Consider the following 22,001-nt stretch of genomic DNA (forward strand, 5'->3'; position numbering starts at 1 on the left):
CATAGCCCTGTCTTAAGACAGGCCTTACCTGGGGCCCTGGCCAAAGTGGTCAAGGAGTAGCCTCACTTTGGCTCTCAGGTCCATCGTAGCTCATGTACCTTAGCCTAGTACTGTGTTGGAGATGTCCATTGCAGTTCTTTCTCACAAGTCTCATGCACACATTCATTCTGGTATACTTGGAATAACTGGGGTACTGGAGTTGTCCAAAGTGACATTGCTAACTCTGAACTGTCACTTTATTCCTTAGTCATGATCCTTTAAGAGTTTGCCAGAGTCCAGTATGGAAAGGATCTATCTCTCTCTAACCACCAGTGGACTTTCAGTCTCACCCTCTGAACTGTATATTGACGTTGGATTGGTATTTGTAACCCTATGCCTAATCCTGTAGAAATCCATTCTCACTCAAAATAGAATAATTTTCTGTTCCCTTTTGAGAACCTGTATATTTTTATTAGATTGTCATTTTGAATGATAATATATGAATAATTTTCCCGGTCAGTTTCCCTTATCCTTCAAAGTTTCGCACATGGATGACCTGACCAGACAAAAGAAGGTTAAAGCATGTTTTTTTCAAGTGCTGCAGAAGGTGAGTACTTTTGCTACATACCATTAACTCTTAATATGTGGAGATGGTTTATGCTCATTTCAATCTATCCACATCTTACCTTCACTTGGGCATTTCTCGGCCTGCCTATTTATTGATATCTTCATTGTTTCTATCTACCTTTAAACTTGAATCCATCCTACAGCACAGCATACAAGGAAAGGTCTTTGCTCTTTCCTGATCCTGTTTCTTAATGAAATTTTAGTAACTTAGAACAGTAGCTTCTGGATGCAGGTTGATAGCTATTTTACCTCCTATTTATTAAAAATACAGATACTCAGTCCCCAACCTAGGATTACAGAGTCAAGAATGTGTACGAGGAGATGCTGATGTAGCCATTCGGGAAAGCTATCTTGAAGTAACTAGTCAAATTTTAATAACATTCATCCTCTATACCTAGCACTTCCACTCCTGGATATATATCCCAGGGAGTCTGTTCATTGCAGTGTTTGTTTGTGGAGGTTAGGGAGGTGTTGGCATGAATTCATAGATGAACACTATGGAGTGTTTATAGTGCAGAAGTTAGAAGTAAGGCAGTAGATGAAAACATAGCAACATGGAGTAATCTAAAAACAATCCTGAATATTTTATCTTTTCTTATGGCTGAGTAATATTCCATTGTGTATATGTATACATCACGTCTTCTTTATCCATTCATCCATCAACTGGCACTTAGGTTGTTTCCGTATCTTGGCTCTCCTAAGTAACGCTGCAATGAACACAGGGGTGCGTATATCTTTTTGAATTAGGGTTTTTATATTCTTACAATGAATATCCAGTAGTGGAATAGCTGGATTAAAAAAAGATGAAATCTTACCATTTGTGACAACATGGGTGGACCTTGAGGGTACCATGCTAAGTGAAATAAATCAGATGGAGAAAGATAAATACCATATAATTTCACTCATATGTGGAATATTAGTAAATAAATAATCAAACAGGGCCTTCCCTGGTGGTCCAGTGGTTAAGACTTCACCTTCCAATTCAGGGGGGGTTAGGTTTCCCTGGTCAGGGAGCTAAGATCCCACATGCCTCATGGCCAAAAAACCAAAACATAAAACAAGTAATATTGTAACAAATTCAATAAAGACTTAAAAAAAAAATGGTCCACACCAAAAAAAAAAAAAAAAAATTCAAACAAACCAAACCAAAACAAACACATAGTTACAGAGAACTAAGTATTGGTTACCAGAGGGGATGGGGGGTGGGGGGAGGGCAAAATGGGTAAAGGGGGTCAACTGTATGGTGATGGATGGAAACTATACCTTTGGTGGTGTAATGTAATGTACACAGAAGTTGAAATATAATATTGTACACATAAAAAGTATATACTGTTATAAACCAATTTTTTAAATCCTGAGTAAAAGGGAAATAATGAGACCTGTTATACAGTACCATTTACATAAAAACAATTTACATGACAAAACAACAATGCACATTTTATAAGAACATAATACAAGCAGAAGGTAATATGATAAACACATTGGCATGGTTACCTGTGGCAGTGAGGAATGGAATGGGAGTAGGGAATGTGGATAAAAGAGAATACATTTTTTTTAACGTCTACATGAGTAGGCATTATAATTGGTAGCTTTAGCTAGCACTCCCAGGTAATTCTGATGTGCAGCCTGGTTTGGAAATTACTGGTTTAAAAATACTGTGAATTCCCACACAGTTTGAATCTTTTGCTAAAATGAAATATTTGAAAGCTCCAAGTTTGATTTGGAGAATATTTTGATGCTTATTTCATATTTCAGTTAGAGTATTTTCTTGTTCAAAGAAACTCAGTACATTTCTTTAGGAATTAGATATATAAGCTGTATTTTATATTTATAAAGTAAAATATTACCTGAACTAAGAATACATTTTACTCTGAAAATCCCAGCCTTTGTTGACATTTTATTTAAATTGTTGACGGGAAATTCATGGTAGATTTGAAAATCAGATGCCTTCATTTCTAATCAGAGCTTGTCATTGTTTCTTTACTGTTATTTCCAGGCAATGAAGGAAACACCACTGATTTTCCTCATTGATGAGGCCCAGCATATGGATGCAGCCTCCTGGGAGTTTTTGGGAACTTTGCTCTCCAGTGTGCCCATCATCATGGTGATGACATTGACCCCTACCTTCACCCTTTGTGGCTGGGCCCAGCACTTCCTGCAGAGCCCTCAGGCTATCTTTGTGCCCATTGCGAAGTTGGCAGCGACCTCACTGTTGAGAATGGCATGTTGGGAACTGGGGGTGGTGAGCATCCCCCAAGAGCTGCAGATGTGAGTGGCTAGGACTAGCTGGGCACTTCATTAAGGGAGGAGCCAGTGCCATAGTATAAGAGAAGGCTCAGGTCTCACACCAGAGTTGGGGGAGAGAATGGCATTAGAAACCATGATGAGGCCCAAAACTGGATTTAAGAGTAGACAGTCTCCTAGTAACCCAGTAAAGGGCTGTCTCCCCTGGGCTCTTCACCCAGGTTTTCACAGGACAGTTAGGACTTGGATGGCTTGCTTATTAATAGGTCCATTATGTGCGGTCAGGCCAACTTCTGCCGGACCCTTTAGCAAGGGGATGTTAGTTCCTTTTAACATCAACAGAAGCAAAAGAGTTGAGAAAAAAGCTACTGCCAAAACCAATCAGAAAATTTTTTACATTTCTGTGCTGCTGCTTCCCTCTGTTAGTGTATATCATCAAGAACTGACTTTAACAAAAGAAGAAATATTCCTCAGTATGAAATACCCTTACACTTGGCTCTCTTCAAGTGGGCCTCTTTAGTCAGCAATCCCCTGCTTACCTCTCTACAGCTACCTTCTCCGCAGGTGCTTTGGAAACCCCCTTTACTGTGAGGTCTTATGCCAGGACCTTCTCTCTAAGAACATATTGCTCTTTCATGACCTCCAAAAGGAGGAGGAGGAGAACAGCAAGTGGGAGACCCTCTCAGGTAAGCTGAGCTTCCCAGGGTTCTACCCTGATCACACTGCTGGAGTTCACTCGTGAACATGGCATCACCTGGTCCTAATTAGGCATGTGCCTCTTCCCTGCTGCCATCATAAGCAAGATTAGGCCTTCCTGGCTAAGGGTACTGTACAAATAATATGCAGCTGTGTTGAAAACACTAAATACCTGCCTCAGATAAAGTAATTGAGTCAATCTACTTTAGTTCCTTTTTGAGCAGCCTAGGAGGTGGGGATAGGAAAATAGGATTTATAAACATCAGAGAGGATTGATGAACATGACAGTCTAATAGAGAATTGCACATTACTGATGAGAAAGATGACTTGAGGGTTTGAATGGGGGAGGGGAGAAGGGAGGAAGAAAGAGATAGAAGTATGTGTAAATCCAGAAAGGCATCCTAGAGCTGTGATGTAATAGAAGAGAGGGCTATTGGAAGATAAACAGGAAGAGTGAGAATGTTAGGTACCGTGTGGTACAGAAAATGTTCGTTCCTAAGAGAAAATGAGAGAAGAACAGGCAGGATGGGTGGGGTAAACCACTTTAAACGTGTATGCTCCATTTATCTTAATCCTTTCAGTTTCTTGACTAAATTTTTGTGTTTTTGTGCCTTTAAAACTACAGTCACTGAGCATGGTGTTTTCCTCAGTCATAGTCTTCTTTGTCTACAGCCAATGCCATGAAATCCACAATGTATAGTATTTCTCCTGCCAGCTCTGAAGACCAGGAACTTTATGTCTGCACAGTCAAGGATGATGTGAACTTGGATACAGTGCTTCTTCCACCGTTATTAAAAGGCAGGTCCCTTGAAGACCTCAAGTGAATCAATTACAGGTGTCATTGCATTTAGTAATTTGGTGGATGATTGAGTATAGATCCCTCATTATCATGCTAGCTTCATTTCTTCAAAAAAGAAACCTGCCTTCCAGAAATATATTCTGGCACTGCCCGAAGAGTTCTTAAAGACTTGTAATGCTACTTGAGTAATGTTTTATGTAAGTGAGCCCACTGTTCTCTTTGAGGCTGACTGATAACCTGGGAAAGTTTTCTAGTTGTTTAATAAAAACTATGACCTGAGGTTCCCTTTGTGCATATTCCTGTGCTGGAGGAGACAGTAAGCAAGGGAGATAATGCTGCTGAGGTTTAGGAAAATCCATGGTGCTGGTGAAGAGACAGTATTAGGGACGTAGCAGGGGTTTAATAAAAAGAGTGCCAAGTAAGTTTATAATGACTGATGAGATAAAGAATAAGTCGTCAGAATTGGGTAGGCATAATTAGACAGGCGGTGTTCTTTTTAAAGATGAGGAGGGTTTTTTTAATGTTCTGTTCAAATGTTTGGCGGCCAGGGTACTTTATTAACCCTTCTTGAGGAATGTTATGGTGGATAAGCATGCCTTCAAGTCAAGCATGGTCTTACTGAGAATATAAGACACGCATGTGAAACAGCAGTACAGAACACATTGGTAATTAAGAGCCAGGGCTCTGGCGTCAGAAAAACCTGGGTGCCATTGCTTCCTCCACTTAGTAGCTGTGAAACGTTAGGTAGACTTATCTAACGCTTAGTCTTCTCATCACTCAAATGAGGATAATGATAGCCCCTACCTCATGGGGGTAGTTGAAGATTAAATGAAATAAATCATGGTATATAATAAATAGTCAATGACTGTTAGCTATTATAAGCTGTTCACTCTGGTGGTTTCAGGTCCACCTGGACAGTTCATATTCCTACAACTGTGATAGGCCACACTTGGCATTGGCTTTACTAACTTAGAAGCATACCGGTTGGGAAACACAGCACTGTAGCAGAACAGGAGCAAGTGGTTTTCTTCAGTGGGGGTCCTCACAGCAGTTCCCACTACTGTTCTCTGGAGCCTCAAGGAATAGCTTACATGTGATGGGATGAGACCATGATGGGTGGGTGCTTAGATGCCCCATTTCCCAACCAGGAACTGGTATCTCTTATAATAGCCCTATAGGCATAGTTTCTAGGCACTGTGACCTGTTACAAGAATTACTACACTTGGGCTTCCCTGGTGGTGCAGTGGTTGAGAGTCCGCCTGCCGATGCAGGGGACACGGGTTCGTGCCCCGGTCTGGGAAGATCCCACATGCCACGGAGCGGCTGGGCCCATGAGCCTTGGCCGCTGAGCCTGTGTGTCCGGAGCCTTTGCTCCGCAACGGGAGAGGCCACAACAGTGAGAGGCCCGCGTAGCACAAAAAAAAAAAAAAGAATTACTACACTCAAGGAACCAAAAAGCTGTGGCTTACCACCGGGTATTTGTAACTTATTCACAGTTTTCCTAGTCCAAATTCAGTTTCCAATCAGGGATCACTCTTTGCATAAGCAGTGTTACCTGGTAACTCAGCTGACATTCTTTATTTTGTAAGGATCCTAGGAAACAACTAGAAAGTTAACCCTAGATCAGTATTGTCCACAGGGAAGGAAAAAGGATTTAACTCATAAGCTAAAATGAACAGTCCAGTCAGCAAGGCCTTGGTCTAAATGAAAGGCCAAAGCTACATGGTAAAAGGTCATGTAAGTTATAAAAGTATTTAAGAAGGGGGCTGACATGACTATATTTGTACTTTAGGTGTACAGTTCTACCACTAGTTAATGTGTTATTGAGATAAGAATGAGAGGAAATTGGAGATGTTCAGAACAGGGTAGCACAGTGATCCAGGTGAAAATGACTACTTATACTAAAATTGTTTAGGAGGAAATATATTCAAGAACATTTAGAAAAAGAATGAGTGGGTGACAAGTTGGTTGTGAGGGAGAGGGAAAAGTTTAGAATTATTCCAAGATTTTGGGCTTGGTGACTTACTGGTTCAGTACCAACTGCTTTAATATATGGGTCAGAATATGGAGAGATTTACTAAAATGCTTGGAGTTAAGATCTTTGTACTAATTAGAGTTCTGGGACCAGGAAGCCCAGCCTCCATGTTTAGTTGAAAGTAAGAAGAAAATGGATCTACCAGCAAAAGGTTTTGGTGACCATGAGGAACAGTTTCAGTGTTGTGCTGAAAACCTGATGGTTGGTTGAATAATGAATGGGGAATGGGGACAAAAGAGGACATGGAGATAAGGCTCTTTCAAGAGATTTGGCTGAGTGGAGAACAGATGGAAAAAAAAGCAAGCCCTTTTTTTTTTTTTTCTTTTTGAATGAATGGATTGTTAACACAGTGTATTCTATGTTTGTAGAAAGCCTGTTCATTGCAGATTTTTTTTTTTTCTTCAGAAATAGCAGTGAACCAACTGGATCAACTGAGCCCAGAGGAACAGTTGCTGGTTAAGTGTGCTGCAGTCATTGGTCACTCCTTCCACATAGATCTGCTACAGCACCTCCTGCCTGGCTGGGGTAAAAATAAGCTACTTCAGGTACTGAGGGCTCTTGTGGATATACATGTGCTCCGCTGGTGCAACAAGAGCCAAGAGCTTCCTGCTGAGCCAATATTAATGCCTTCCTCTATCGAGATTATTGAACAAACCAAAGAGGAGAGAAAGTCAGGTGAGGAAGAGCTGCTCCCTTGTTCTCAGGACTGAATAGAGAGCTTTGGGTGAGGGTATCTGTGTTCAGAAAGAGTATCAATATCATATATAATGGGCTTCAGTCTCTTAAAGCTTATGTCTAAGAGATTGGGGAAATTAATTATTTTAACCATGGAAGAGCCATGGTTATAGTGAATGAATAACGTGTATTTTTCAGAATTGTCTTAATTTCAAGAATTCTAGCTCCATGTTAACCCCATGTGTTAAGTATTTGTATTTTGATTTTTGGTTCAGAAAATATTGCCATAGTCTTTTATTGGCTTCTTGGGATAAATAATAAGAAAATAGGATAAACTGTTTCTAATTTTAGAAATTCACAAGGACGTTAAACACATGTGATATTGAAACAGATATGAACAAAGCAAGATATAAATTAAATAGCTGCAATCTCATATTCTCCACAAAAAAGAATAAAATTGTAACATAGGCTACCCAAAGCATATATAATCCCCAAATAATTTCCCTTTGACTTTGAAATATGTTTGGACCTTATATTTGAGCAGAGCCTTTCTGATTATTTGATGTTTATAATAATTTGTAGTAAAAAAGCTCAATTTAAGAGGAAAAACTAAGAAATCTATCCAATGTAGTTCTCTACCACTAGTCATTTCTTCCCTTTTGTACTTTATACTAGATATGGTCAATATCACTCTCAGATTGGTATAAAATTCTTTATACAAAGGAAGCCATAATACCAAATAGGAATTATAAATAAAATTTTCTTATACACTAGCAGCATGTGCTTGGGTGTTTGCTACCTGGTAGCATAAAAGGACTTTAAGGGAGACTCTCATTTAGATTTTCCTATATTTCAGATGCTGGCTCTCCTCTCAGGCTACAAGAGAAACTATCCCTACCCCAAACCGAGGTGCTAGAATTTGGAGTGCCTCTGTTGCAGGAAGCGGCTTGGGAGCTGTGGCCCAAGGCACAACAGACAGCCCTGCACCTTGAATGTGCCTGGTTTCTTCGAGATTTGGCCTGCCGCTGTGGGAGCTGTCATGGGGGGGACTTTGTCCCCTTCCACCGTTTTGCCATCTGTTCTACTAAGAGCTCCAGTGGGACCTCCCGATTCTGTAGCTACAGAGATACTGGCTCGATACTAACACAAGTGATCACAGACAAATTGCAGCTGCCTTCTCCCCAAGGTAAATCCAGGGGGCAGAAAGAGGACACGTGGGCAGCACTTCTCTTTATTCGTGTACTTGGAGCTCTTTATTCAAAAGGTGAAATCAGATTGAAAGAGAAAAATAGGTGGAGAGAGCCGTTTCTCACTGAAGTACCAGAAATAAGAAAAGTGTGATATCAGAGTTAAAAGGAACTTTAGAGATTATTCTTGGTTTGGTTGGCAATCTTGGGCAAGTTACATAACCTCAGTTAATTGAGGAAAATAACAATACACACGTCATAGTGTTGTTGTGAGGATTAAATGAGTTAAAATATATAATGTGCTTTGAGTAGTGCCAGGCACATGGTTAGTGCTCAATACATTTTAGTTATTGTTTTTATTATTATAATTATTCAGCTCAGTAATTATTCAGCTCAGTACACATATATGGAGCCCTTACGTGTATCAGATGCTGCAGTTAGGTGTTAATAATACAAAATGAAATTATCAGTTTTTGGGGTGTGATACAGACATATAAATAGAGAATTCCAATATGGCATGATAAAGGTGATGAAAACGGACTACATAGGAGTTGGGATACCTAGAGAAGGGGCCATTAGCCCAGCCTGAGAAATGAGTAAGATAAGACTCTCCCTTGAGTGAGATTTGAGGGATAAGTAGGAGTTAGCTACTTAAAGAAGCTTGGATTAGTGGATAGATGTTCCCCAAAGCCTGTAGCCTTCTACCACATCCCAGATAAGAGTTCACCCTCGGGAATTCCCTGTGGTCCAGTGGTTAGGACTCCATGATTTCACTGCTGAGGGCCAAGGGTTCACCCTCTTTGTTTTAACATTTTCAGTTAGCTTACCTTGTAGGACATCCCATTTCATTCTCAGTAGCTGTTAGAAAGCTTCTTTCATCAAGGTGAACTCTACCTTCCTGCAACTTTTTCACTCATTTTTCAGAGTTGTGCTTTCTTTCATATTTGAAGACAGCTGTCAAGACCCAGGCAGATCTTCTCTTTTTCTACTTTGATAAAAGAGAAGTTGGTGTTGGTGTTGGCAGGGGAGAGGGATATGGGAGCGATGGTGAATCAGTGGTGGTAAAAGACTAAAATGAAGATGTTGATCTATGATCCTACCTTTTCTGGCCATAACATTCTTATGACTCTGTGAAGGTGGACCAGTGACTTGGAGAAATTGGTCACTGGCTGATGAGCTCTACAGTCATTTGCGCTTTTGTACTTTTTGAGGGGAAAGAGGAAAGTAGTAGTGAATGTCCTGGTTGGTATTATGAAGAAATCACACTGTCATTCATATTTCCTATATGGCCTTTTGTTTTTGAGAGGTCACTGTCAGCTGTAGTTTCGACAGCCTGGTCAGTCTAGCTGTGAGAGAGGCCCAAGACCTTTCCAGCACATCCGAACCCCTGAGGAGGCTTCTCAGACCCAGGGCCGTTGTGCAGGACCATGTAGAACAGAGGGTGTTATTCACACGAGCTATGATACGATGATGCCCTGAGAATTGTGCATTGCAGTAGTGCTGCCAAATTCCAGTTTCCTTAGTTACCTTAGCCTTACTTTACCTTACCTTAGGTGACATCATTAAATAATCAGAGAGCCAGTCCTTTTACTTAACACAAGTCCTCCCTATAATTATTCTCTTAGACTCCTTTTCAATCCCACCACCTGTGCTCCTGAGCCCAAATAGGTAACATCCCCACATCATTCCCAGTCTTTGCTTTTTGGTCAGAAGACAGCTGCAGAGGAAAAGGCAAATCTAGAGGATAAAGGTTATTTAAGGCCAGCTAGGTAAAGCTGAGAACCTCTGCTGGTCATTGTGACTCTGGTGGGATGTGGCATCTTGTGCCGTCATGATTTTCTTCACTAGGTCTTAGGATCTGTGGTTTGCTCCCATCTAGTCATAAATCTGATCTAGATATATTCTTGGATTTCTACTATTAGAATTAGTCATCAAACCAGATGGACATATTCTTTATTCATTTCTTTTGCAAACAGAATTAGAAATTGGTTTGGGAAGTTTGAGAATGAAAGGAGTTACTATTTGAATCACAAATAGTTTCATTTAAGGAAAAAATTAGCATCCTAATCTTGTGTGTAAGGCTAATTTTAAACCTAAACTTATCATTTTTATAATGGAGGAGGCAGTTAGGTCATGAACTAAGCTGCAGTGGAAAGGTAGTCAGGAATTTTAAATATTCTCAGTTAATACAAATATGGGCAATTAAAGATAATCATCTCTTTCTCCCTACAGACAGTTTTCAGTTCCAGACAAAATCACCCAGAAGTCAGGAGGCCTTCACAAGGGAACACTGCAGGTAGATGGAGATGCTGAGAGTGGGCGTGGAGGAGGCCAGGAAGTGAGACACAGATAACCATTAAACTAGGGTACTCACCTTACCTGCAGACAAGGAAGGCATCTGACCACCCAGGAGTAGTAACTCTTGTACTCAGCCCAAAATTCAAGTTAACAGAGAATCAGAAAGGCAATTTTTGATTGTTTGTAGGGAAATTATTTTTTAGTGATTAAGAAAAACTTTATTTAATAGCTCTCAAATGTACATGTAGCAGATTTTTTTCAGCTATAAATTTGCCTTCTCAATTACTTTTGAGCCCAGATGATATTAAAATGATTTTACATTTCATAACTATGTACCTCTTGGCTTTCTAATGCCTGTCTTATCAATTTTACATGTTCCTACCTTGAATTCACCAGCCACTCTCGAGTTGCCTATTACTCTTATCCAACCTGATTTCCTTCAGTTTTCAAACAAAAATCTATATTCTACATGAATCATCCCCACATTTATTGTGTCTCTGCTCACACAGTTCTCCCTTTTAAAAATACTCAGTGACATCCACATCCTTCCACTTAACAGAATGTTCACCATCCTTCAAAGCCCTCCTCAGTTCCCACTTTTTTCAATCATTCTACCTCAGAGAGATCAGACCTCTTTTGAACTCGTGGTGCCTGTAGAAAGTGCATTGGACTAGTAGTCAGAAAGGTGAACTCTAGTTTTGGTTCTACTCAGTAGCTGTGAGGTCATACATAAGTCACTTAACCTCTCAGTTTCCTCATCTGTAAGAGAGAGGTAATTTTTGCCTACCTGAATGGTAGGGTTATTATAGGATAAGGTGGTGGTATTGTATAAAATAATATTCAAATATGCCATGATGGAGTTCAAATGTGCTAATAGATAAAGGTATTATTACTTACTGCTTTGTATCATTTTTATGTTTTCATGTAACAGTGTTAGTTTACCCTTCAGGTGTGGTCGTTTCCTTTAGTTTGTGAGGTACTTTGGCTTTAGGTTTTTAAAACTCCCTAATAGGGCTTTGCCATTATAGACCAGGTCCCTGACTTTCAAAACCTTATGGAGCAATGGAGGAGAAAGATAGACATAGAATTAATGAATTATAAAGGAAAGCTTCCTGGACAAAGTGGCTTTGAGACCTGGTAATGCCTCAGCAAGAGTGGCTACTGGGTGGCCACTCTCAGCTCTTCATCTTCTCTCCACAAAGAACAGAGGAAGAGTTCCTGGATCAAGTGAACAGGAAACTGGCTCAGACCAGCCCCGAGAAAGACATGTTGACCACAAAGCCCTGCCACTGTAAGGAAGTCCTGAAGTTAGTGCTGTCACCTCTCACCCAGCACTGCCTGGTCATTGGAGAAACCACTTGTGCGTTTTATTACCTACTGGAGGCTGCCGCTGCCTCCTTGGACCTGTCAGATAATTACATGGTGAGCAAGCTCTGCTCTCTGCCCGTGAGCTGAGCCCTATGACTAGGGGAATTTGATAGGGATTCCTTACCATCAAGTAACTTGCAATGAAAAGTGGAGGAAAGTGGGAGAGAGAAAGGAGCTGTAAGGGGTCTAGGAGAAAATATGAAGTGGGAGTGAAGGAGCACCATGTGCTGCCAGCCCTGCCCCAACTCCTGCACACACAGTCCAGCTCCCCATTTCTAACTAAATCCTGCCCCAGTTCAAATTCATCATAACCTTGATCTAGCCCTCGCCCCAGTCACACACTTAGCAACATCCAAATCCTAATCCAGTTTCTCCATCCTTTGTCTTGTTTGGAGGCCTTCCTTTATTTGAGGAAGGCAAGCAGCCTTCTGGGCCAACCCTCAGCATTCTCGTTTTTTAAAAAGCACAAGGTGAAGATCTGTCAGTTTGAGGAGGCCACTTTCTGCTGTCTTCGGTCAGAGGTGAGGGCAGGGGGTAACCTTGAAGTTTGGGTTGTTTCTCCTTGAGGAATATCCTGTTATTTCCTTTAAAATCTCTTTTTTTGTGTGCAATTATAAATGTGATTCAAATTCAAAACAGAAATAACATGTAGAAAGTGAAAGAGCGCTTACTAATCCCATGTCACCCCCAGCATAGTTAATAATTGGTGTGAATTCCACCAGCTATACACACATAGTCATATCATTATTGTTTTCCATTATTTTAAAAGTAGAATCATAATTCTACATTGTCTTTTTTCTGCATCTGGTTTTTATTCTTAAAAATACAGATTGAACATATTCGCATATTGGCATACATCCAATCATAGTTACAGGTGCCAAGTACTACGTTATATCCATATATCAAATTTACTTAGCCATTTCCTTCTTCATGTACATTTAGGTTGTCTCTAATCTGGAGTTATTATAAACATTCTACAGTGAATATTTTTGTAAATGTCTCTTTATTCCCTTGTGAGAGTGTTTCTGTAAGAGAAATCTCCAGAGGTAGAAATGCTAAGGCAGACAATATGAATGATTTTACAATTAAAAAATATAATGCCAAATTGTCCACTACAGTATTATATGAATTCAAGTTTTTCTCACTTCTTCACATCCTTACCAACATCAGATATTATAAGTCTTCTTTAAATGTTTATTGGTAATTTATTTCTGTGAATTGCCTGTCATGTCCTTTGCTCACTGGAGTGTATATAAACTAATTCAGGGGGATGCAGGGGTGAACAAAATGGGTGAAGGTAGTCAAAAGGTATAAGTTCTGGGGATGTGATGCACAGCATGTGACGGTAGTTAACAATACTGTATTGTATATTTGAAATTTACTAAGAGAGTAGACCTTAAAAGTTCTCGTCACAAGAAAAAAAATTGTAACTATATGTGGTGATGGATGTTAATCAAACTTATTGTAGTGATCATTTTCCAGTATATACATATATTGAATCATTATGTTATACACCTAAAACTAATACAATGTTGTATGTCAGTTATCCCTCAATTTAAAAAATCATCACATTGTACACCTTAAAGTTACACAATGTTATATGTCAAATATATCTCAATAAAGCTAGAAGGAAGAAAAGAACATACATTTCAAAGTCTCTCCCCGCAGCCCTACCACTGAACCACTGTGTCCTCTCTTTATGTATTCTACCAGAGGGGCTCAGCATACATAAATGTATATAATCTTTCCCCTTCCTTTGTTATATACAGATAGGAGCTCTCTATACTCCATTCCACATCTTGTTTTAAAATAAATAAATAAATATACCTTGTAGATCATTCTATATCATTTATAACAAATTTCCCCAGGGAATGAGATTTGTATATCAAATAGAAACTCTGGGGAAAGCATGCCGTGAGACATTCCATTTTCAAAGGACACATAGGGGTAAACTTACTTATTCTGGATGAATAACTCACAACAGCAACTTCTCCCAGCCTCATTACTGTTAAATACAACAGAACAAAATGTGTTGGAATGATTATTTATCATTTTAGAAATGATGACTTCATAAAACCATGGGGGATGTTTTGTTAGAGAGCGAGCTTTAAAATTAAATAAATAAATAAAAACTAGTTTCAATGTGAACCTTAAGATACCTTGGTTAGGAGAGTAAACCTAATGTGTATAAATGCCTTTGGACACCAAAGGGAATATTAGAGTTGTCCAAGGTATTGCATTATTTGTGTTTCAACCAAAAGGTCTTTGGAGCAAAGTTAAATAATTATTTCTTTCCCTTTATAAGAAAGAATTATTGTGCAGTCTTCCTAAGATTGTTCAGAAATTACCATAGACTTTATCATTTTCTTGGAGGATTTAGCCATAGAACACGCAGGTATATGATAACCTCAAGGTAGTTTCTCAGATCCTACCCTCAAATGCACTATGGTGGTACAACTTGTTTATGAAGAGGGATACGGGATTTGGTGATATCTCAGATGCTTTCCATGGCATCTGAAGCATCTCAGTCTCTGCCCAAATGATAATCCCATCTGAGTCTAGCAGCATCACTTTCTAAATCACAGCCTTCCTCTACTACTCACAAATGTGTGGGAGATGAGAAAGGAGAGTGCTTTCTCCGTAATTCTGTTTTCTCACTCCTTTACTTGGCTCGTGGCCCTACTGGTGCCTGGTAGCATGGCCAGGCTCTGCTCCAACTCAGCTCAACTCTAGCACCTCAAGGGCCCCAAGTATACATTCCAAAATAAAAGCCAGTGTGTTATATCCAGAACCTTGTCCTTAATACTCTTCCCACATTTACATTACTGTTTCTCATTTTACCATCTCCAGGTCTGTTTCAACATGGGACAGATCACCTTGGCCAAAAGATTGGCTAGGCAAGCCCTTCGTCTGCTGAAAAGGAATTTCCCTTGGACCTGGCTTGGTGTCATTTTCCAAACATTCCTAGAGAAATGCTGGCGTTCCTGTTCCCTGAGCCAACCCCCAGACAATCCTAGTGAGAAGTAAGAAGCCTAGCCAACTTGTCCTGTTTCCATTTAGGGCCACAGAGAGCTAAACTAGGACCCCGCCTGGAGTTTTGCCTATTTGACTATAAAGACTGCTCTTTTTACAGCCAATTCAGTGTAGCTGAATGAGGACTTCTTTTGCTTTTGGAGTATGGTATTATCCTGTCTCTTTCAAATAAAGATACATATATGTGTATTGTGTGTACACATACACATATATGGCAATTTAATATCAATATTATTTCTCTGATATATATACACAATACTAAGTTGCTACCTGATTATTGAGCTATAATAATTTATGGGAAATGTATTCAACCAAAAGAGCAGTTCAAAGAATGAAACCTTCTTTAAAAAACCTCTCTGAAAACTTTATTTCTGGTTGAGAGGGATAAATTTAAAAGGCATATTGGGTTAGAAGTAGTGGGATCCCAGGAACCTTTCTGAGTCTGAAAGTCTGGGTGAGTAGACTCAGATTTCTTGTGGGGAAGGATAGCGGACACTGGTGAAGAATAAAGGCATGCTAACCACCCTTTGCTTCACACCAGTAAGAAGAAGCTGGCAATCCTGCAGCAGCAGGTGCAATGTCTCTCCCTGCTCTGGCAGCTCTACAACCTGGAGGCCACAGCCAGCGGCCGCAGGTTTGCCTGCCTGGCCACTCTTATGCAGGAGAATTCAGCCAAAGAGTCTGCCAGTGACACCCAGGTACGCCAGCCCTTGGTTTACCTCTGTCCTCACTCAGAAACCTAAAATGCTAGGGGGAGAGACCCTGCCAAGTCCCTAGTTAAGTGTGGTTCCACAGTAACCCAGACTTAACGGGACACCACTGATCTTGTGTTTGAGCAGGGTTCTCAATTGGCAGTTTATAGATGGGCTTCCAGGTACGAAGCTATCTGTGAACTCTCTGAACTGAATGTTAACTCTTGTGTGTATGTTCAAAAGAGCATTTGGGGAGTGATAGGAAGTAAGGAAGGGATCATAGCTTTCATCAGATTCTCAAAGAAGCCAGTGGTCTAAAAAACGGATCCCTGGTAGCTCAGTGGTTGAGAGTCCGCCTGCCGATGCAGGGGACACGGGTTCTTGCCCCGGTCCGGGAGGATCCCACATGCCGCGGAGCGGCTGGACCCGTGAGCCATGGCCGCTGAGCCTGCGCGTCCGGAGCCTGTGCTCCGCAACGGGAAAGACCACAACAGTGAGAGGCCCACGTACCGGAAAAAAAAAAAAAAAAAAAGGATCAGAATTGCTGACTTAGTAAAAAAGAAGAAAGGGAAATATGTCTTCCTAATTTTAGTGTCCATCTGTCTATATCTCTCTTTTATCCATTTGTTCAACAAATGTTTGACAAACACCTATTCTCTGCCAGGCACTGATCTTGGTTCCAGGGAAACAGGTAAGTGAAATATGTCGTATGTTAGGTGATAATAAATACAATGAAGAAAAATTACGTGAAGACCAGAGGACATGGAGTTCTGGGAACTGGGTGCGGGGCGGGGTGGGGGGGGTGCGTATGCAATTTTAATAAGATGGTAGGGAAAGCCTTACTGAGCAGGTGGCTTTTGGGCAACTATCTGAAGGAGATGAGAAAGTAAGCCACATGGCTATCTGGGAGAAGAGTGGAGAGGAAGAGGGCATAGCGAATGCACAAGGCATGCCCTCTGTGTTTGAGGAACAGTGAGGAGGCCAGTGTGACTAGAGGGGAGGGAGGAGAGGTGGAAGAGCCAGGAGGAGTCAGAGAGTCTAGGGAGGGGGATGGGAGATGGTGTAGGCCTTGTAGGCCACTGTAGGGGTTTTGGCTTTTACTCTAAAGAAGGTGGGAAGCTGTTAGTGGCTTCTTAGAAGTGGAGTGACCGAGTCCGCTTATATTTTAATAAGATTATTCTATTGGAAACCTAACGAACACGGTGTTTCAAGAAGGTCATCAATGATGTCAAATGTGTGCGGAACTGATAACAGATCTAGGCAGCAGTTCTGAAGAGTTCTAAGGGGCAAGAATCAGAGGACTTAATTAGAGAAAACATAGAAGAGGTGCCATTTGGCCAGCGTTTTGAAGGGGAAAGTCTCGGATTGGGGAGAAACAGAGGCGCAGATGGAGAAAGTGGTTTGTTTCAAGAACAGGCAGTGAGAATGACCAAATTAGAAGTGTAGGGGTGAGAAGGAGTGTGTTTTCATAGCTGGAGTTGAGGTGAGTGCTGGGGCCCCCAGGAGTGCTGACTGACTGAGCAGCAAAGCACACGGGGCTCTTACGCAGGAAAGGGTCGAGATGGAGATGCAGCCTGACTGTACAGTCAGAATATTTACCCCATGTTTGTTGCCCTGCAGGTTGTCTCTACCTACGTGGCTCTCTCCCAGTTCTCCCAGAACATGGGTGACAAGGAGAAGTGGCTGCGTTGTGAGCAGATGGCCATTCAGAAAAACAGTCTATGTTGGTTCTCCAGGGAGGGATTGTTGGCCACAGCCCAGCTCATGCAGGCCTTGGCCTACACCAAGCTCTGCCTCGGCCATCTTGACTTCTCCATCAGGCTGGGTAATGGGGCCTGACGCTGGTGGGCCTAGGGCTTTTAGAGAGGCCAGGTTCACCTCTAGACCTCACATGATGCTCTTTAACCTCCTTAGGTTTTCAAGCTCGTGAGATATGCAGACACCTCAAGAAACCAGCTCTGGAGAATCTGGTTCTCTCAGTTCTCTTCAAATCTGCATTTCTGAAGAAAAAGTATTCAGATCATTTTCTGTCCTTTGTATTTGTTGCCTTAGAAGGGAGGGTATGATCTTCCAGAGAAGCTTAGAGTGGAGAGGGAGAAACTGTTCCCTCTCCACAGCCAGGACTGTCTCTTCTCTAGTCACTCCAGGAAGCATTGTCTTAAGTTTGAGAGGTCAGGAGTAGAAACTCAGAGTCTAAGCTACCAGATATTCCTTTTTTCCCCCATTTTTCTGCAGGGAAGTAGGTAATTGATCAAGACCCTGGAAATTGTCTGAGTCATTTTCCCACTTCCTTTGCCTTAGAGACAGGTCTGATCCCAGGCACAGATGCTCTCTATATAAATAGAATTATGGAGAGGAGATTTAGGGGATATTAGGCTGCTTTGAAGGTGTAAGATCCTCTCCTCTCCTATACTGTCCTCCCCATTCTCTAGCTGGTCCCAGTGGCTCTGTCTTTTGGCAGATTTGATCTGTGTGTCCATGTGCTGGAGAGTCAGTGGGCGCTCATTTCCCAGGGTCATGACGTCCTTGGCCTGGCCTGCTTCTATTCTGCTTGCTTAGATCTGCTGCTCTATGGAAAAGGTAAATTTGTGCCAGGCTCTGCTGTACTCCTGAGGGATTCAGACCTCAGGTGGGGCCCTGGGTTTGGAACATAGGCAGTCCTGAGCCTGTCCCTTAGGCATGGCCTCTGCTCCTGGCCTCTGGTTCCTTAAGGTCTAGGAACCACGTTGTGATTCAGGAATGTCTGCCTTTCAGGTGCTGTCTCCTCCCCTGTACCACACACCTTCTATACCACTTCCTACATGGACAACTTATACTAACCTGGTTACTTTCTCTGTCCGCAGGATGGCTGTGTCGGCCCTTTGGGGAATGTCTGCATTTCATTCAACATTATGAGCACAGCTGCGTTCTAAATTCTCAGAGCAATGTCATGCTGGGGGTCCACTCCTCTCTGGCCATGTGGTAATGTGGGGTACCAGTGTGTTACTCAGGGCTGTGGGAAAGGGTAGAAATTTGAAGACACCATGAACTCATTTAAACTATTGCCTTTTGCCCTCCCAGGCAGGACTGTTCCACATCTCCAACCCATTTATTTGTTTTTGTTTTTTTATAAATTTATTTATTTTATTTATTTATTTTTGGCTGTGTTGGGTCTTCGTTGCTGCGCGCGGGCTTTCTCTAGTTGCAGCGAGCAGGGGCTACTCTTCATTGCAGTGTGTGGGCTTCTCATTGCGGTAGCTTCTCTCATCCAACCCACTTCTAAAGACCATTCACCTCCCATTTACCCCCCATCTTATTTGTAGGGTTCTTCTTGTCCCTTAACAGGTTTGGGCTTATAGATTAAGGGTTTGGTTTAGAGTTACATTTAAGTGCAAGATAACCCATGGCAAGGCTGAATATCATTGGTTTCCTTTTAAGTCTCCTTACGTGTGAGTTAGTAGCCTTGGCCACTTACCAGAATCACAATTCTGACTGTCCAGGAGATCTTAGAGCCTTAAAAAAGTGACAGTTCTATGAAAGAGCCATGGTTGGTAAGCAGGGGAGAGAGCTGAGAGCTGTGAATATTCCCTTTCAGGTTTGCCCAGGACTCACAGTGGAAGCTATTTGAGCACCACTTCTCCAAGGCTCGCCAGTTGGTGAAAAGAACCAATGCCTCACTATTTGGTTCACATGGCTTTGTCCGATTCCTAGAGTGCCATGTGCTAATGTTACAGAAGATGCCAGAGGGTGTCTTCACGCATACTCCCTCAGAGACTCCCTGCCAAACCCTCAAGGTACTTGTCTCCGTTACCCTTCAACTAACACCTAAGTTATGGTACTCTTTCTGCCACCTGCATCTCTCCCTTACTCTTCTCCTTGCTGCCTCTGTCTCTTTTTCCCCCTTGAACCCTTTTTTTACTCCACCTAGAAAGTCTTGCCACCTACCTCATGTATCCTCCCAGATATTCTTGCATGGTCAGGACTGGATTCCTTAACTTTCTGGATTTGCACAGCTACTACCCAGTACCATTAAAATGTTAACATTTAGCCCTTCTCAGTGGACCACTCTGTCTCAGTCTATAGTTTGACACATCTCCCTGCATCCCTGCCTTCTGAGTCTAAAACATTCCAGTTCCTCTGTATCTCAAAACAGACTTTCTGGGCCTACTTTACCATCTGGGCCTATTTTACTCCTTTCTGTTACCCCAGCCCTGAGTGAGTATGCTGAGTGGGGACTCCTGTAAGTTCTGATGGAGTGGAGTGGAGGAAAGAAGGTACTAATCCCTGAGCTAATGGACCTTCGCTTCCTTTCAGTACTTTAGGGAGTTCTTCTCTCGATGTGTGACCTGCCCTGTCTATCACCAGTGGGTCTCTGAGCTTAAAGCCTCTGTAATGAGATATGGAAAGAGAGAGTCCATGTCCTTGACTAACGTCAGACCTTTTGACACCTGCTTGACCAGGATTTGGATAGAGGGAGAATTCCTGGAGGAAAATAACTCCTTTGAAGGAAATTTGCAGAGTAAGCATTCCTTCCTGGAACCCTTGTCTGAGAGACATAAAGAACAGTCTCAGGTGCTTACTCACAAGCAGTCAAAGACTGTACCTCCAAATAAGAAGGGACATGCAGATGTTAGGATTAGTCCTTGCTCCAGAGGTAATTGTCCTTCTCTCACAGTGCCGGACCCAGCCTAGACAGAGACCCCTTATATTGTTCAACAGTGTAAGAGCCTCTCTTGGCCCTTTGTTTCAGCATCTATAACCCTTAGGCATAGGAAGTTCCTCCTTGGTCCCAGCTTAAACAAATAGATTGTTCCCTTGGAGTAGCTGGATGGTCACTAAGGGAGAAAGAAGGCCTTAGAAACCACAGTGTAGTGTCTGTGAAGGTAAATGATAAGATATGGGCAAGTAAAAGAGAGGAAAGAATACAGTTTCTTGCTTTAGGGCCCAGCAAATCTCCTGCTATTCCAGGCCATGAGTTAAACTTGTAATTGCTGAGGAAATTCTTTGTGTTTGTATTACTCTTTATGTTCCTATTTTCAGGATTTGTCAGAGTGGCTGATGTCACGGAGAATAAAGATGAAGAAGAAATTCAAGAATGTATATGTTAAAACAAACAAACAAAAATCATCTGAAGGGACCATGATTCTTTTATTACATGTAATACAAAGATATGCCCCCAAGTCTCCTTTTTAAGATACTGTATAGTATACATATTAAATATTCTAGCCTTTATCTATATCTTTGTCAAAATAAAAGCCTGTGTTTCTAAAGCATGAAACTTAGATCTTTCTTAACTCTTAACAGTCATTAATGCAACTATGGCAGAAATTAGAATCAGAGCTAGACCGGAGGCCAGGGAGGCTTTGAGATGAACTGATTCCATCTTATATAATAAGGTGAGATCCTTCAACATAATCTTTTCAAGGTTCTTCCATGTTGTAGAATTCCTTTTTGTGGCTGAATAACATTCCTTTTTATGGATATGCCACATTTTGTTTATCCATTTATGAGCTAATGGATATTTGGGTTGTTTCCACTTTTTGGTTATTATGAATAATGCTACGATAAACATTTGTGTACAGGTTTTTGTATGAACATATGTTTTCAGTTCTTTTCAGTATATACCTAGGAATGGAATTATTGGGTCATACAGAAACTCTCTGTTTAGCTCTTTAAGGAACTGTCAAATTGTTCTCCAAAGTTGCTGTACCATTTACATTCACACCAGCAATGTGTAAGGATTCCAGTTTTTCACATCTTCACAAACAATTGTTATTATTTGTTTTTTTGATTATGGCCATTCTAGTGATTGTGAAGTGGTATCTCATTGTGGTGTTGATTTGCATTTCCTTAATGACTAATGATGTTGATCATTTTTTTATGAGCTTATTGGCCACTTGCATATCTTCTTGGAGAAATGTCTGTTCAAATCCTCTGTCCATTTGTTGTTGGAATATTTCCCTTTTTGTTGAGCTTGAAGAGTTTCTTATATATTCTGGATACTAGACCCTTATCAGATTTGATTTACAGATATTTTCTCTCATTTCGTAAATTGTCTTTTCACATTCATGATGGTATTGTTTTGCAGCACAAAAGTGTTTTGTTTTGATGAAGTCCAGTTTATCTGTTTCGTTTTTATTTTCTCGCTTGTGCTTTGGTATCATATCTTAGAAACCATTGCCAATCTTAGGCCACAAAGGTGTTTTTTCTCTGTTCTCTTCTAAGAGTTTTATAGTTTTAGCTTTTATTTAGGTCTTTGATTATTTTGAGTTAATTTTTGCATATAGTGAATGGTAAGTTTCCAAATTCATTCTTTTGCATGTGGATATACACTTTCTCAGTACCACTAATTGAAAAGACTATTCTTTCCCCATTTAAATGACTGAACA

General features: G+C 41.1%; 1 protein-coding gene across 1 annotated transcript in view; it reads left to right on the top strand.

The window, feature by feature from the left end:
• The window catches only part of LOC102995948 (adenylate cyclase type 10-like), a 38,866-nt gene extending 18,270 nt beyond the window's left edge, over positions 1-20,596 (top strand). The window contains 17 exon segments of the mRNA XM_055080075.1: positions 500-586; positions 2,603-2,874; positions 3,400-3,536; positions 4,219-4,344; positions 6,786-7,055; positions 7,912-8,241; positions 10,475-10,538; positions 11,743-11,962; positions 12,304-12,429; positions 14,759-14,931; positions 15,483-15,639; positions 17,254-17,458; positions 17,548-17,644; positions 18,095-18,213; positions 18,477-18,594; positions 19,208-19,406; positions 19,927-20,596. Of these exon segments, the coding sequence (XP_054936050.1) occupies positions 500-586; positions 2,603-2,874; positions 3,400-3,536; positions 4,219-4,344; positions 6,786-7,055; positions 7,912-8,241; positions 10,475-10,538; positions 11,743-11,962; positions 12,304-12,429; positions 14,759-14,931; positions 15,483-15,639; positions 17,254-17,458; positions 17,548-17,644; positions 18,095-18,213; positions 18,477-18,594; positions 19,208-19,406; positions 19,927-20,304 (3,078 nt within the window). The 3' untranslated portion in view covers positions 20,305-20,596.
• The last annotated feature ends 1,405 nt before the right edge of the window (positions 20,597-22,001 follow it).

This window comes from Physeter macrocephalus, chromosome 18, assembly GCF_002837175.3.
Source record: "Physeter macrocephalus isolate SW-GA chromosome 18, ASM283717v5, whole genome shotgun sequence".
NCBI classification, from domain to species: domain Eukaryota; kingdom Metazoa; phylum Chordata; class Mammalia; order Artiodactyla; family Physeteridae; genus Physeter; species Physeter macrocephalus.